The 15,189-nt window shown below is 34.4% G+C and overlaps 1 protein-coding gene across 8 annotated transcripts in view; it reads left to right on the top strand.

The window, feature by feature from the left end:
• The window catches only part of HERC1 (HECT and RLD domain containing E3 ubiquitin protein ligase family member 1), a 191,763-nt gene that overhangs the window by 96,381 nt on the left and 80,193 nt on the right, over positions 1 to 15,189 (top strand). For all 8 annotated transcript variants that reach the window (XM_045540891.1, XM_045540861.1, XM_045540869.1 and 5 more), the window contains exons 23-27: positions 1,945 to 2,257; positions 2,724 to 2,844; positions 5,052 to 5,103; positions 12,540 to 12,808; positions 14,609 to 14,824. In XM_045540891.1, coding sequence (XP_045396847.1) covers positions 1,945 to 2,257; positions 2,724 to 2,844; positions 5,052 to 5,103; positions 12,540 to 12,808; positions 14,609 to 14,824 — 971 coding nt within the window. The remainder of the gene's footprint in view (positions 1 to 1,944; positions 2,258 to 2,723; positions 2,845 to 5,051; positions 5,104 to 12,539; positions 12,809 to 14,608; positions 14,825 to 15,189) is intronic.

Below are 15,189 nucleotides of genomic sequence, written 5' to 3'. Positions count from 1 at the left end.
CTATGTTGATTTCCATGTGTAGAACTTTTAAAATTATAAATTTCACCCATTTACTACATGTTGTTTCAATTGGGATCAAGAGTATACATGAGAATACTATCAGCTGGGTGAATAAAACTTTTCATACTTTTATATTCTAAGGTTACAGATAATTTTTAAAGGTAATTATGTATACATCTAAAGAGAAATATCAAAGCTTTTAAAATATCTTTTAGTATCTTTTGAGTAATTTGGCCGTTTCAATTTAAAGTGTATATTTAATTTATAGTCTAAAACATTATGGCCAGCTATGCATTTGGCATTGAGATTGTATTAATCAATGAACTTGGCATTTACTTTATTATCAATTTATTTGTGTTCTGCATAGTTCTAAAAATGATTTTGAGATGGCCCAAAGCAAGACCAAAAACCATTTATACAAGAGGAAAAAGATAAGGTCCAAATGGAGAAAAGGGGGTTGGAGATGGGGAAGGAGAATGATTGTATTTTAAAAATAGGCTGAGAGAATTTTGCAATTGAATTTAAAACTTAATTTAGAGGTTCCTGGAAGCAAAGACTAATGGGCAAAACATGGTAACAAAGCATAACCCTCAATTACAATAAAAGAAACCATAAGAGTCATCTGGGGAGTAATGATTTTTAAACTAGGTATAATTTTTGAGCACCTATTATGTGCTGGGCACTGGGTCAAGTGTGTCACATAGATTAACTCATTCTCACAACAGTTTACAAGTTCTCATACTACATCATTCTAAAGATGGGCAAACTGAGGTTTAAGGAAGCAAATTATGTGCTTAGGGCCACAGTTAGTAGCAGCTGGAATTAGAACCAGGTCTTCCCAAAACTCTAGTGACTGTTCTCTTAACTATTTTAACTGATTTCTGGTTCTGGACTCAAGGAGGGTTTGTTGCTTTGATTTTTATAGAAACAAGGGACTTTCAATATCATAATGAAAATATTGTCATAATTCTATAAAATACACAGATCCATTTTTAAAGTTTGTACTTCCCTATTGACAGATGAATCTAGTATTTTACCAACTTTTCTGCCTTAGTTTCCCCTTAAGAATACCATCCTTACTCCAAATTTGAGCAAAAAATTCCTTTCCTCTTATAAAACATCTACCATTGCATCAGAACCTTATTAACTCCACTGACTTTTTACACTTGTAATTGGGGAGGGGCTGACATCAGATGGACATTCCTGGTGATGCTATCTGACCCTGGAGGCAATCTTGCCCCATGTATTGTAACCAGATTCTGTTTCAGCAAAGACCTTTAGTGGTTGCACTTATTTAATGTGTTTAAGATACAGGAAAGTGTAGGTGTTAGGAATTATATAGAGTTTGGAAGGGGAAAGGGGCCTTTTTGCTATAACTCATGTAACTTATATTTTGTAGGTTTCCTTTGTAATCTGGTATTTTTCATACCAAAGTCAGAATTTTTCAGAAATAAGCAGTTATTTTTATTCAACCTAGTGCTACACAGACTTTTGTGAGTTTCAAAATCAACTGGAGGGCTTGTTAAAACACAGATTGCTGGGCCCAACTCCTAGAGGTTCTGTTTCATAAAGTCTGAGTTGGGCCCAATAATTTGCATTTCAAACAAGTGCCCAGATGATGTGGATGCGTGCTGCTGGTCTGGGATCACGTTTTGAAAACCACTGATCTAATTCGTTAATAAAATTTGAAATAGGATCAGCCAAATCTAAATTCTGTGAAGGCATATGAGTATTTCCTATTGTAATTTTTATGAAAGGTGCAATGCTTTAATACACTTAGATACAATTTTAACTAAGTTAACTATGCTGTATTTAATGTCTAAAAATAATTTTTCCCTCTTTTAGTAAGTTTTTGGTCCAAACTTTTTGACTATTTTTATTGTTATTTTCTTTGCTCTTCTCTCCCCATGTGTTAAGACCTTGTTTTTGTGTTGCATGTTACAGAAATCTTTCAGTGTTTCCTCTCAGCCCGTGAAGTAGCTCGTAGCCGAGACCGAGATAGAATGAACAGTGGGGCAGGGTCTGGGACTCGAGCTGATGATCCACCTCCTCAGTCCCAGCAAGAGCGAAGGGTCAGCACAGACCTTCCTGAGGGTCAGGATGTGTACACTGCTGCCTGCAACTCTGTGATCCATCGGTGTGCCCTGTTAATATTAGGAGTAAGTCCAGTGATCGATGAGCTTCAGAAGAGAAGGGAAGAAGGACAGTTGCAGCAACCTTCAACAAGTGCCTCTGAAGGGGGTGGACTTATGACCAGGTGGGACTGACTAGAAAGTTAAAACATTACCCTTCTCTCTTTGTTACTTTATGCGTTGAAATGGTTTATTCTCAAAGTTACAGGGTTGTTCTGATATTAACACAGACATGAAGGAAGAAATTCAAATTGACTAGGATGACTTTAAAGTAATGTAAACAATGATACTGATTCAGCATGGAATATAAATTTCTGATTAAATGAGGAGGCACAATTTTTCATACATATAAACAACAGCAGTTGAAAAACATATGCAGTTACTTGCATCTCTCTTAATTTAGTGACATGCAAATTATTTTGATGTAATTGTGAAGAGCTTTGTGCTTAAACAGACGTTAGGATTTCCCATCAACAAATATAATTACTCCTCACTATCTGTGTGTGTTATCTCTGTGCTACTAGTTCCATTCAATTTTATGTTCACTGACAGTTCCAAATCAAAAAACTTTTCTTTGTGCATGCGAGACAGGAGTGAAAGTCTTACTGCAGAGAGCCGGCTAGTCCACGCAAGTCCAAATTATAGACTGATCAAATCGAGGAGTGAATCTGATTTGTCTCAGCCTGAATCAGATGAAGAAGGTTACGCACTGGTAGGTATACCTAGATTCAGTAAAGAAGGATTTTTGTTTTCAGTGTATAGATACACAAGGCTTTGGTTAGAGTAAGTAATATGTTTGTTTTAGACATAAAATAATTTAAAAAAAAATAACTTTGGGAGAAATGAGATAACTATGTTGAATAGATATTTACCACATATATGTTAATGATTTCTCTCTTTAGCTCTGACTTCTTTCTAACCTCTAAATTCAGATATCTGGGGTTTTCCACCTGAAATATGCTACCTTTCTATACCGTGAAGTTATTTAAGATTACCATTTATATCTTTGATGTCCAGTACACTTCATTTACTCTGAGTTGTTGGGGAATGAAATGCTTTTTTAAAATGACTGAAGTTACCACTTTAATGCCAAATCTTGTTTTAACTTCCTTTCATCAAGTGTATTATGTGGGCTGGGCACGGTGGCTCACACCTGTAATCCTAGCACTCTGGGAGGCCAAGGCGGGAGGATCACTCAAGGTCAGGAGTTCGAGACCAGCCTGAGCAAGAGCGAGACCCCATCTCTACTAAAAATAGAAAGAAATTATCTGGCCAACTAAAAATATATATGGAAAAAATTAGCCAGGCATGGTGGCATATGCCTGTAGTCCCAGCTACTCGGGAGGCTGAGGCAGTAGGATTGCTTAAGCCCAGGAGTTTGAGGTTGCTGTGAGCTAGGCTGACACCATGGCACTCTAACCCGGGCAATAGAGTGAGACTCTGTCTCAAAAAATAAAAAAAAAAATAAAGTGTATTATGTGATATATTGTGTACTTCTCTGTTTTTGTAAACAAAATACCAAACCTAACTGTTTGACAGTTGTCATTCTTGTCAACATTTCTTACTACCCCTTCTAGTCTGTTTCCTAGCTCTCTCATTTCTCAAAGGATTTGATTTAGCATACAAAAGTAAATACTTTACAAATTAGCTAAATGAATTAGGACTGAAAAAAATCTGAGAGAGGAAAATAAAGCTCAGGGTAAGATTTGCTTATCTTGGCACATATCCTGTGGTGTTCTGCTATAGGTGGGCTACCAGACAAGGAAAGCATAATGTGTTGCATGACTCACAGTGTCTAAATGATAAAAACAATCTAGTCATTCAAGCGAAACACAGATATTTCTCATTCTGAGGCCTGAGATTAATTCTTCCATGAGCCCTCGTGGCAAAGGTGCTATGTGAAAAAAATGTTTTATTGAATGACACAGTGATGCTTCAGGAGCTATTGTGATGACCATTGGGTGTTTTATTGAGAACCTCATGGCCTGAGAATATACTTATTTCTGTTGATATATATGTGGGTGAGTGGGAGGGTATAAGACAAAATGTGTCTATCTACAACGTGGTACATGTGCCTATATGTGTGACCAGGTAAAGATTTTCTACAATAATATTTCCCAAATGGATCTATTTTGTCACTTCTGCAGCCTTACTTCTTTGACACCAACTTTTTTGTTTGTGTGGTAGAGTATAGTTGAAATTGATAAGACCGTAATGTGAAGACTGTGTGTAAACTTAAGTCATTATGCTGTACATATGGGCAGAGAAGAAAGTTGTCTGCATCTCTCCCCACCAGACACACAGAAATGTACTTCCATTGTTCCTGAAAGCCTTCACTGTTTTATTAAGCAATTTGAGACTTCTCTATTTTAACAGGTTTTAAAAAACATTTAAAAATCTTTTAAAAACACTACCAGAAGGCTTAGGACTATGTTCTTTTTCTGTTAACATGAATTCATCAGATTATCTTCCTCTGAACGCCTAGCCAAGGCTAGTGGGACTTTTGAAAAGAAAGTGAAGATATAGAAAGGAGTAGTAATTTTGGAAAATGGAACAGTGCTGCAAGGGCTTTAGGCATCTAGAGGGTATTAATAAGATCACACTGTATTTGGAAAATAAAAGACAAAGATTCCAAAGAAAAAAAGGTAACAACAAAGAGAAACTACTGCTACTTTATAATGTTAATTAATGTGTACTTTGACTTTTTTGAATTAGTATCTGAGAGTTATGTGCCTGAGCTTTCTTTTAAATATTTTCAATGGGTTTTTGGGGACTTTTCTTATTAGTCTGATTTGATTGGTGAATAAGTAGGGCATTGCATCGCTGTTAATTATACATATTATTTTTTATTCTGATACTCTATTAAATCTTAAAATACTTTTCACAACTAATTTTTAAAAATTTATTTACTTTTAATAGAGTGGCAGACGAAATGCTGATTTGGATCTGGCATCATCTCATAGAAAGAGAGGTAAGCATTAAGAACTGGTTAAATTAAGTAGCTGTTTTTCTATCTGGTGTATTTAGATCTGATTGTCTTTGAAATGTATTGCAAAAAAGTTCAGAATCATTTTATCGGAAGTTAAAAGGAAGATTACTTTTTAAAAAATATACACCCTTTTAAAATCTGGGAATGTTTAGGAGTTAACAATTAGTTGTGTTTCTCATTTGTCATGTGTTTTGACTTTTTGAAAGTTCTACAGAATTCCAGAAATGGTGCATTTCATTATTGTGGGGAGTAGAGGAAGATGTACATAATTTTTCATGTTTTAGCTTACTAATAGAGTTGCTAGAGTTTAAATGGCATTACAGGGAGAACCTCTCTTTACCCCATGTGCAAGTACACACATTTTCCAAAGGAAAGTTCTAGTTTTTTCCCCTCTTATTCTCTTAAGAAAAATCATGTTCAGAGATGAACTGATTTTTCTTAAAAAAAATTTTCCATGAGGAGCAATTTTAGAGTGTCATCAAGAGTTAAGGTCTTTTGTTAGAAGCTCAATCTTAATGAATGATATAGTTAACTCATGGTTATATGTACAAATGGAGGAAAAACCCAGCAGTTTTAGACATAATAATATAAATTCAAAGTTAACTAAAAACTTTCTAAGTTATTATTCTCTATTAACTGGTAATTTTATTTAAAACCATTTATGATGTAGTTGTGAAAATTAAGCATTAAAAAGTGTAGAAAAGTAGCAGTTTTCTAAAAGCTTGTGAAAAAAAATTTTTTTCATGATATTAAATCTTCTGTATTTCAAAGTGAACCCTTTCTCTTGATAACTTCCTTGACAGAGTGTTAAGTTTCTCCCCCATAGGAAAAAATCTGAGAAATGACGGAGAGAAATGCACACGTGATTTTTTCATTTTCATGTATGTAACTCAAAAGAAGAAATGTTGTTACTTAAAATTTATCAATTTCATAATATGATTACAATTAGAATACAGAGAATGATTTGTCTGAAATAGTAGGAATAACAAGGAGCAGAGATGGTGCTTTATTTATTGAAAAGTCATTTGAGACTGTACCATATAAAAGCTGCTGAGTTTCTAAAAAAAAATTTACAAGATATTTGTCATATGAAAGAAATTAAATGATATTTAGTATAATGTGTAATGTGTGTTCTATAATTCTTTGAAAATTGATAGTTCACTTTGACTTAGGAATTAAATTTTTGGAACAGATATACTTCCCTAATTTTGTTTACTCAGATGAATATTGTTGCTAAAAATCCATGTTATATTAATAAATACATATCATTTGGTGCTAAGAGAGAAAATGACTCCAGACTTACTGAATAGCATAAGGGATCCAACCTATAGTTTAAGAGTTCCTGCCATACTAATTATAATTATACTTATAAGTGATAGTCCATTGGCTAAAATTATTCTTTTCTCTCAAATTTTTATTGTGCTTAGGGAGATATGATTTGATAGTCAATCTATGTTAACCAAGCCAGCATGTGGCAAATTAATATATTTGGAATAAACAAAGTAGAATCTTGGCCGGGCGCGGTGGCTCACGCCTGTAATCCTAGCACTCTGGGAGGCCGACGCGGGCAGATCGTTTGAGCTGAGGAGTTCGAGACTAGCCTGAGCAAGAGCGAGACCCCGTCTCTACTAAAAATAGAAAGAAATTAGCCAAACAACTAAAATAATATACAAAAAATTAGCCGGGCATGGTGGTGCATGCCTGTAGTCCCAGCTACTCGGGAGGCTGAGGCAGAAGGATCACCTGAGCCCAGGAGTTTGGGGTTGCTGTGAGCTAGGCTGACGCCACGGCACTCTAGCCTGGGGAACAGAGTGAGACTCTGTCTCAAAAACAAAACAAAACAAAGTAGAATCTTTATCTTCGAGTTAAGAGTGACCTATAATTTGATGTGAATTACTTTGGAGGAATAAATATAACATTAAAATTATTATTTTAGAGTAGCTACCTGTTCATATTTTAAACAATTATCCTATAAGTAGATGTCAATTTTAGATCTAAATAAATATAAATGAAATTAAACCATTAATTCAAATTTTGTTTATGGATAAACCATCTCCTCCAAAAAGCTCAAGGTAGTACCAATACCTATTAACTTGTTGGAATTTAACTTTATTTTGTTGAAAACAGAAAAGCAAATATAGGAACTCATGGGAAGAGTTTTCTTCTTTTCTTTTTTTTAAGTACCCATTTAGGAAGTTACAATAGGCAAGGAAGTAGGCAAACTAGTTATATAAATATTCTTTATATCACTTAATTGTTCATTTTAATATTCTCAGGGCAAAATTTTGCTGATGGTTTTGTTCCTAGGGACAGGTGACTACAAAGTAGAAGAGTTATTATTTTAGGAAGGACAGCAACAATACTTTTAATCTCAAGAATCAGGCCGGGCATGGTGGCTCATACCTGTAATCCTAGCACTCTGGGAGGCCGAGGTGGGAGGATTGCTTCAGCTCAGGAGTTCGAGACCAGCCTGAACAAGAGTGAGACCCCGTCTCTACTAAAAATAGAAAGAAATTAGCTGGACAACTAAAAATATATACAGAAAAAAGAGCTGGGCATGGTGATACATGCCTGTAGTCCCAGCTACTTGGGGGACTGAGGCAGAAGGATTGCTTGAGCCCAGAAGTTTGAGGTTGCTGTGAGCTAGGCTGACGCCATGGCACTCTAGCCGGGCAACAGAGTGAGACTCTGTCTTAAAAAAAAAAAAAGAATCTTAGAGTTTGTAGGTTAAAGAATGAAAATGTATGTTTAATAGCTTTTATTTTTCTTATTTTAATGGATTTCCTTTAGAAGAAATTAACATTGTAAATATATTTCAATATAAAACATGTATTTTCAATATATTTTGATTATATTTTGAAAGAAATTTTTAAAAATCTTGTGTATTTAATGACTACCCTTTGACCAAAGTGGGTTTTTTGTTTGTTTTCGGTTTTAAATGATAGTAAAATAAACCACCCTATTTTTTCCCTTATTTATTATGGGCCAGATGCCTTAAGCCAAAATATCCCTATCTTCTATTGGGCAGATGAACCTGCCAATTTTGAGAACTGTTTGGGACCATGCAACTGTCAGGTGTTTTGGTATGACTTGAGCCATGAAGGACAAGTAAATGTCCAGGCAACTGAGAATTCTTCTGTGTGCTGTTTACCCTCTTCCAGTATTTTGAGGAGGAAATGTAAAATTTTTTCCCTCACAAAGCATTTGCATTTATTAGTCTAAGTGGTTTTGAGTTACTAAATGCCTGATAGGAGGAATAGGAGAGAGATAACAATGTTTAATTATATCCTATTTATTTAAATTAAAGGGTGTATAAATGACAGTTAATGGTTGTATACACATTTTCAGCTGCTCTTATCATGCCTCCAAAGACCGCTTCTTGGGAGAGCTTATTGCCTGTAACCTTAGTATTTAGCATTGGGGATACTAAGATTCATGCTGTTAAACCATGATTGCTCCTTTTTCTCCCCTCCTGTTAATGTTTCACAATTGCTTTAAGCCCTTGGTCCAAGAAAACAAATATGGTAGAAAGGGGCAGAGAAATGTGAGCAAATATGTTTAGCTCAGCCACCTTGCTTAGCTTTTCAGAGGCATTAAAGCTAAATGCTAAAACCAAAAATATGTTGTAAATTACTTTTGAAAGAGGCAGGTGAAGTCTATTTCTTCTGATTATCGCCTCTGATGCAATATGAAATTTGCATTTATTAAGTACTTAAAAACTATTTACTATAATGCCAGGAATTGTTCTAAGCACTTCACAAATATTAACTCATTTAATTTTCGTAACAGCCTATCAAGATTCTTGAAAAATATGTTGGTATTTTGGTACTTTGACAAATACTTAAAAGATTTGTTATAGTTGTACAGAATTGAGCTGATTCTTCATAGAAAGACCTTTTTGTAGATCCTTGATTTTAGTTTTCATATTACGTGGAAGCTGATACAGTGAAAAATGGTAGAATATCAAAGCAGTAATTTAAGAAACAACATCAGGAATCTTGTTAGTTAAAAATACTATATGGTTTGATTTTCCCCTGCTGGGTCTTTTTAATATAGTGTTAGGGTTTTATTGCTAAAATAATACTGGAAACATTTATCAACATGTATTTCATTGTATAACGTGTATGGGTGAAATGCTATGTTGTCTATGCATTTCAAACTAGAGTATATAAAGAAGAGCAAATGTAAATGTTGTCTCTCTCCTGTATCAAATTTCTCCTTTTGTCTTCTGATTCTCGTGTGGTAGTGTATTTACTCCTTTTTGGCCAGTTGAGCCCCAGAAAAAAGAAGAGCTTCAAGCAAGTACATGATGGCATGTTTAATTTTTTTCCCCTTTTAGCTTGCCTACATATTTTATGGTTTATAAAGTATGTATTGCAGCTCTGCCATGTTCATTTTGAAAATTCCATTTAAGAGCCAAAGTTGTAAGGACAAGTAAACAATCTCAAAAATTTTTTGTTGGACTTTGTATTTTCTTTATATAGTCGGCTGACTCTGAATTAATACTAAGTAAGAATTGGGCTTAGTTTCAATTGCTATGTAGAAACTTTTGATATGCTTTTCAGATACAGTATTTCCTATATTCAGATAAAACAATACAGAATGAACCAAAGTAACCACGATTATTATAATTTTTTTAAAGTTCTTTCATCTCCCATTTCCATACTGTAAGTTTTTGTGTTTCAAAGTATTTTTAATGTCAAAGTAAATATTTTTATTAAAATTATTTTGTTTATCCTAATGTTATCATATAGCATATTTCCTGTTCTTATATTTTATTTATATGAGGTCTTATTTGGGTCATAACCATAATAAATTCATCCTTTAAGTTAGGGGTCAGTAAACTACAACTAGTAGGCCAAGTCTGGCCTGCCATCTTGGAACACAGCCGTACTCATTTGTTTATGTACTGTGTGTGGCTGCTTTCACACTACAACAGCAGAGTTGAGTAGTTGTGACAGAGACTTTATAGCCTGAAAGGCCTAAAATATTTACTGTCTGGCCCTTTACACAAAAAGTTTGCTGACCCTGCTTTAAATTGCAGAGAGGATTTAGTTTGGGGCTTGGCCAGCCATTCCATAGAATATTTTGGTTTATATGAAGGCAGTCACTATTCATAGATTCATGAACCTTTATGAAGGCAGGGAGTTGAAATTTCCATAGATCAGTGAGTTGTGAATTGCTTAATAGCAGAATATGTAAGATTGCCTCTTATAAAATAAAGGAATTAGCGTTATTAATTTGGCAGATCAGTTTCTTTGTATCTCTGTTCATTTGAGGAACTTGGACTAGATAATCTTTTAAGATCTCCTTTACTTCTGTGATTCTAATACTAGCTCATTCATTGTATGTTTTATTTTCATTTTGAAAAGTAATTTATAAGTATTGGAAAACAGAAGAAAATTTTATGCTGAAATTTTATTGAAAAAAAAAAAAACAAACTCAGTGCAAGGAACCAAAAACTATAGTTTGTAAGTTAAGGCTAAATACAGATTCTGAATTTGGGGTGCTTAAGGAAATGAGCAATGAATTTTTTTTTCATTAGTCCCTGCTTTATTTGTTAAATATTTTTTTAATTAATAAATTATGCATCTGTGACATTATTCTTTGGAGTTTTACTATGTTACATGAAAGAATATTCAGCTATACAATTAGGGAAAATTTTCAGATTGGTTATTTTTCATGTTCAGTAAAACTGAAAATTAAGCATTTTTTAATCTTAAGAATTCTTGCTAAAACATGGGAGGCAGATAAACTATATATTCTTTGCCATTCTAAATTACTTTACTAGGATTCATATGAATTATTTCATAGTTACTTTATAATATTCACTCCCTGTTAGGAATTTGTCTGATTTCGAAGTCCTAGGGTTTAACTGACACCAATGTAGTAATTAAAAAATAAGATTATGCATTCAATATTGTGTTAGTTTGTTTTCTCCGCAGGCATTAGTGTTTAAGTAGTTATTGTCCCAAACTTTCCATCTAGTTGTGTAACAAATACAATTTTTGTCATGAATATCTAATTGGGTACCTTAAGAAGCGTTCCTAATAGAATATGTTCAAATGATAGGATATTATACAGCAGTCAAACAAATGAACCATGGCTGCATATAGTAATGTGAATGAATATTAGCAATATTATATTGAATGAAAAGAGTATGTTCAAAAAGATTACCTAAAATAATATTCTTTTCTAAATTACCAAAAACAACTAAAACTAACAATTATTCATCTTAGGAATACATAAAACAATATTTAACAACAATGAAAGCAAGGAAATAATAAACCCAGGCTTCTGGATAATAAAACCTTAGGTAGGAGGAGACAGGAAGAGATGGGTTGGAGGAGGAGCAAACAGATAGATACAATTTATTGTCAGTTTTCTAGTTCTTTTTGTTCACAAGTATTTATTAAAAATAAATATACGAATATGAAAGTGGGCCATGCATGGACCAATGATGAGAGTATATCATGAATCAAGAATCATAGTTAATCAAATTCATGTACTTGAGATCAACTAAAGACAAATATGTGCAAGAATTGGAGATGTATATATTTATTTAAAGCTAATATTGGCATATGACTTGGACAGTTGCTCTTGTGTTCAAACATGTTAACATTTTGCTGTCTGATATAAACATTTTAACTTAAAAAATACCCACTGGCAAAACTAATGGTATTATATTTAACAACTATTGTGATGCCACTTGATAATTTTATGTAAGTATCATTTTACAGTAAATCTCATATATTCTTGTCTGTGAAACTTTGCTTCCTCTATATAGGAGTTTCACAATCTGCAGTAAATATGCACATGACACAGTCAGTGAGAATGTTCCTTATATTAATGAAACCCAAAGGGTGATGTTTGTGTCTTCTTTTTGTGTAAGTTTACTTGCCCTTCTATATTCATTTTTTGGTAATGTTTCATTGCAGATATGTAGACACTTTGTGCAGTCTTAACTTACCTTTTGTGATGATAATGTTAAATTAGATGAAATCTTTCTGTTTCAAGTAGGTCTTAGCAGCAATGTCCTAAGTGCCTAGTTACTTTTTGTTCATAAATGATGGTCTGGTTTAATACTTGCAGAGCATTTTAAGCTAAGCATTTTGAGAACAGCTTCTGCCTTTCTTTTTCTTGTGGCAGCGTGTTGCTAAAGCGCTTACAGAGACTCTGGTACATCAAACAGGGCTTTTCCCTTTATTTTCTTACATTGCTCTGGTTTTTGTTTGTTTGTTGTTTTCTTTTTTTACCAAAGCATTTTGCTCAGATTCACTTAATGCATGCGTGTATTCAAAACATGAGTATCCATTTTCCACCAGTTTGGTATGGTAGCAGCACTCAGCCTTATCTAGTTTCAGAATGTATGTTCCACTTGATTGCCACTGATATATGTTTGTTCTATTTGTGTGTAGGTCCTATGCACAGTCAGTTGGAATCCCTGAGTGACTCTTGGGCTCGCCTGAAACATAACAGAGACTGGTTGTGCAACTCCTCTTATTCCTTTGAGTCTGATTTTGATCTTACCAAGTCTTTGGGAGTTCACACTTTGATTGAAAATGTTGTAAGCTTTGTGAGTGGAGATGTGGGGAATGCCCCAGGTTTTAAAGAGCCAGAGGAAAGTATGTCTACAAGCCCCCAGGCCTCCATCATTGCAATGGAACAGCAGCAGTTAAGGGCAGAAGTAAGTCTTTGATATTTACTCCTCATGAGAGACTCTGGAAACTTAAACTAAGCCACTGAATGTACAATTTTAGGAAAAACTTTTCCTTTTCTTCTGTTCCTTGCTTGCCCTACAATTCTTAATATTACTTTGTTAACTGGAACAACTTGTTATTTTGTTTGAACAGGTCAAAAGTGCATTTTTAAGTTGTCATTTCTCAAAACAATATACTCTAATCATAAGCCTTCCCATGTCTCCTAAAAACTAGGGTCAGACTGGCTGATGACCATAGGGATCTGCTTCTCAGAGCCTCCATTTTTGACCTATTTGTCTCAGTTTAAACTAGACATCTAGTTTAGATTAGAGCCCCACAGTAAATATTGCTGTAGTCAAGACCCACTGATGGACGCTAAAATTTGTGAGCAAAACTTGGAGACGCAAGATTTTTCATAGCCTCAAAGTATCTCCTCCCAAATATTTATTAATTATTGTGGTTTTACTATGTCCACAAATTCTGTCATATTCTTCCTTGTGGGAGGTGGAGATTAATTCCAGCCCCCATTGAGGGCGGGCTGGACTTGGTGGCTTGCTTCTAACAAATAGAGTATGGGAAGGGGAATAAGTAGTAACTTTATATTGTAGAAACATGGCACACGTGACCTTAACTAAGTGATCAAGATTAACATCACCAGTAATAAGTCATTGATATCATGTACGTTGATATAATGTGCCTAGGACACTTTAAATGATATTCTTCCCCAAAATTCACAATTCCAGTCTAATCATGACAAAAAAGTTAGGCAAAACTAAATTTAGGGACATTTATAAAATACATGAACAGCTCTTCCAAAGTGTCAGGGTCATGAACAATAAAAGAAAGACTGAGAAATTGTCACAGAGTAATGGAGACTAAGAAGACATGACACCTAAATGCAACATGGCATCCATAATTGGATCCTGAAACAGAAAAGGGACATGGTAGGAAAATTATGAAATCCAAATAAAGTCTGTGGTTTAGTTAATAGTATTGTTCCAATGTTAATTTCTTAGTTTTGATAAATGTATCATGGTTATGTAAGATGTTAATGTTAGGGGAAGCTAGGGGAAGGGTATGCAAGAACTCTGTTTTACTCTCTCATCTTTACAGTTATGCACATATGAAACTATTCCAAATAAAATAAGTTTTTTTTTTTTTGTTTTTGTTTTGGTTTTTTTTTTTAAAGAAGAGGGATAGGCCAATCAACTGCAGTGTCCTCCTAGGGAAGATAGAGGCAGAAGTTCAAGAGAACCACAGAGAAACTATTCAGAAGCACTTCTAATTCTTGAGCGAAAGAGTATTTATTCTGTATGAGCTAATAATAAACAAAGGAAGCAATAACAATACTACCTTATAGTTTTGAAATCTTCACATGTATCTCTCTCCTCATGAGCTTCACAATAGCTCTGTGAGTAGATTAGATAAGGTTATTATTAGTCTCACTTTACACATGAGGAAACTGAAACTCAGGAAGTTAAGTGATTTTCCCATGGCCACAGAGTAGGCAGAGGTGTCTGGCCTTGAAATTATGTCTCCTACGTCCAATCTACTACTTTTTCCACTGTACTGTGTAGCCTCTTTTATACTGAAGTATGCTTATAAAGTTTTTAAGGATATCCTGATAAAAAACCAGAAATAATACTAAAATTAATGTTTATCTTAATACAATAGATTTGTAAGAAATGTTAGAATTTTCTATGTGCTAAATAATAGTCTTTGACATACAGCATTGCTTTGCATCTGAGTTCAGTGAATAACTCTAAAATATGTTTTTTTTCCTCAAGCTTCGCTTAGAGGCGCTTCATCAGATTCTTGTTCTATTGTCTGGAATGGAGGAAAAAGGTAGCATCTCACTGGCAGGAAGCAGGTCAAGCTCAGGCTTCCAGTCATCCACACTGCTCACGTCTGTAAGGCTGCAGTTTCTAGCAGGGTGTTTTGGTTTAGGCACTGTTGGACACACAGGAGCCAAAGGAGAGAGTGGCCGATTGCATCACTATCAAGTAGGTGACACCTTACAGTGTCTTTAGATTTTAACTGTCTTTTTATAAAGCCTTTTTAAACTTTTTGGTGTTTATGATTAAGGTTTAAAAATATAAAAGCTTGGCCAGATGCAGTGGCTCACACCTGTAATCCTAGCACTCTGGGATGCCAAGGCAGGAGGATTGCTTGAGCCCAGGAGTTTGAAGTTGCAGCTATGATGATGCCACTGCTCTCTAGCCTGGGTGACAGTAAGATTGTGTCTCAAAAAAAAAAAAAATACACACACACACACACACACACACACACACGTATAGACTTATAAATTATTTTTTAAGATATCTTACTGGTTTAGTTTCCTAAGTAGTACAATTGGGATTAGATGAGC

Source organism: Lemur catta, chromosome 1 (assembly GCF_020740605.2).
Source record: "Lemur catta isolate mLemCat1 chromosome 1, mLemCat1.pri, whole genome shotgun sequence".
Lineage (NCBI taxonomy): Eukaryota > Metazoa > Chordata > Mammalia > Primates > Lemuridae > Lemur > Lemur catta.
Note: the sequence above shows the minus strand (reverse complement) of the source record. Positions and strands in the feature narration are given on the sequence as shown.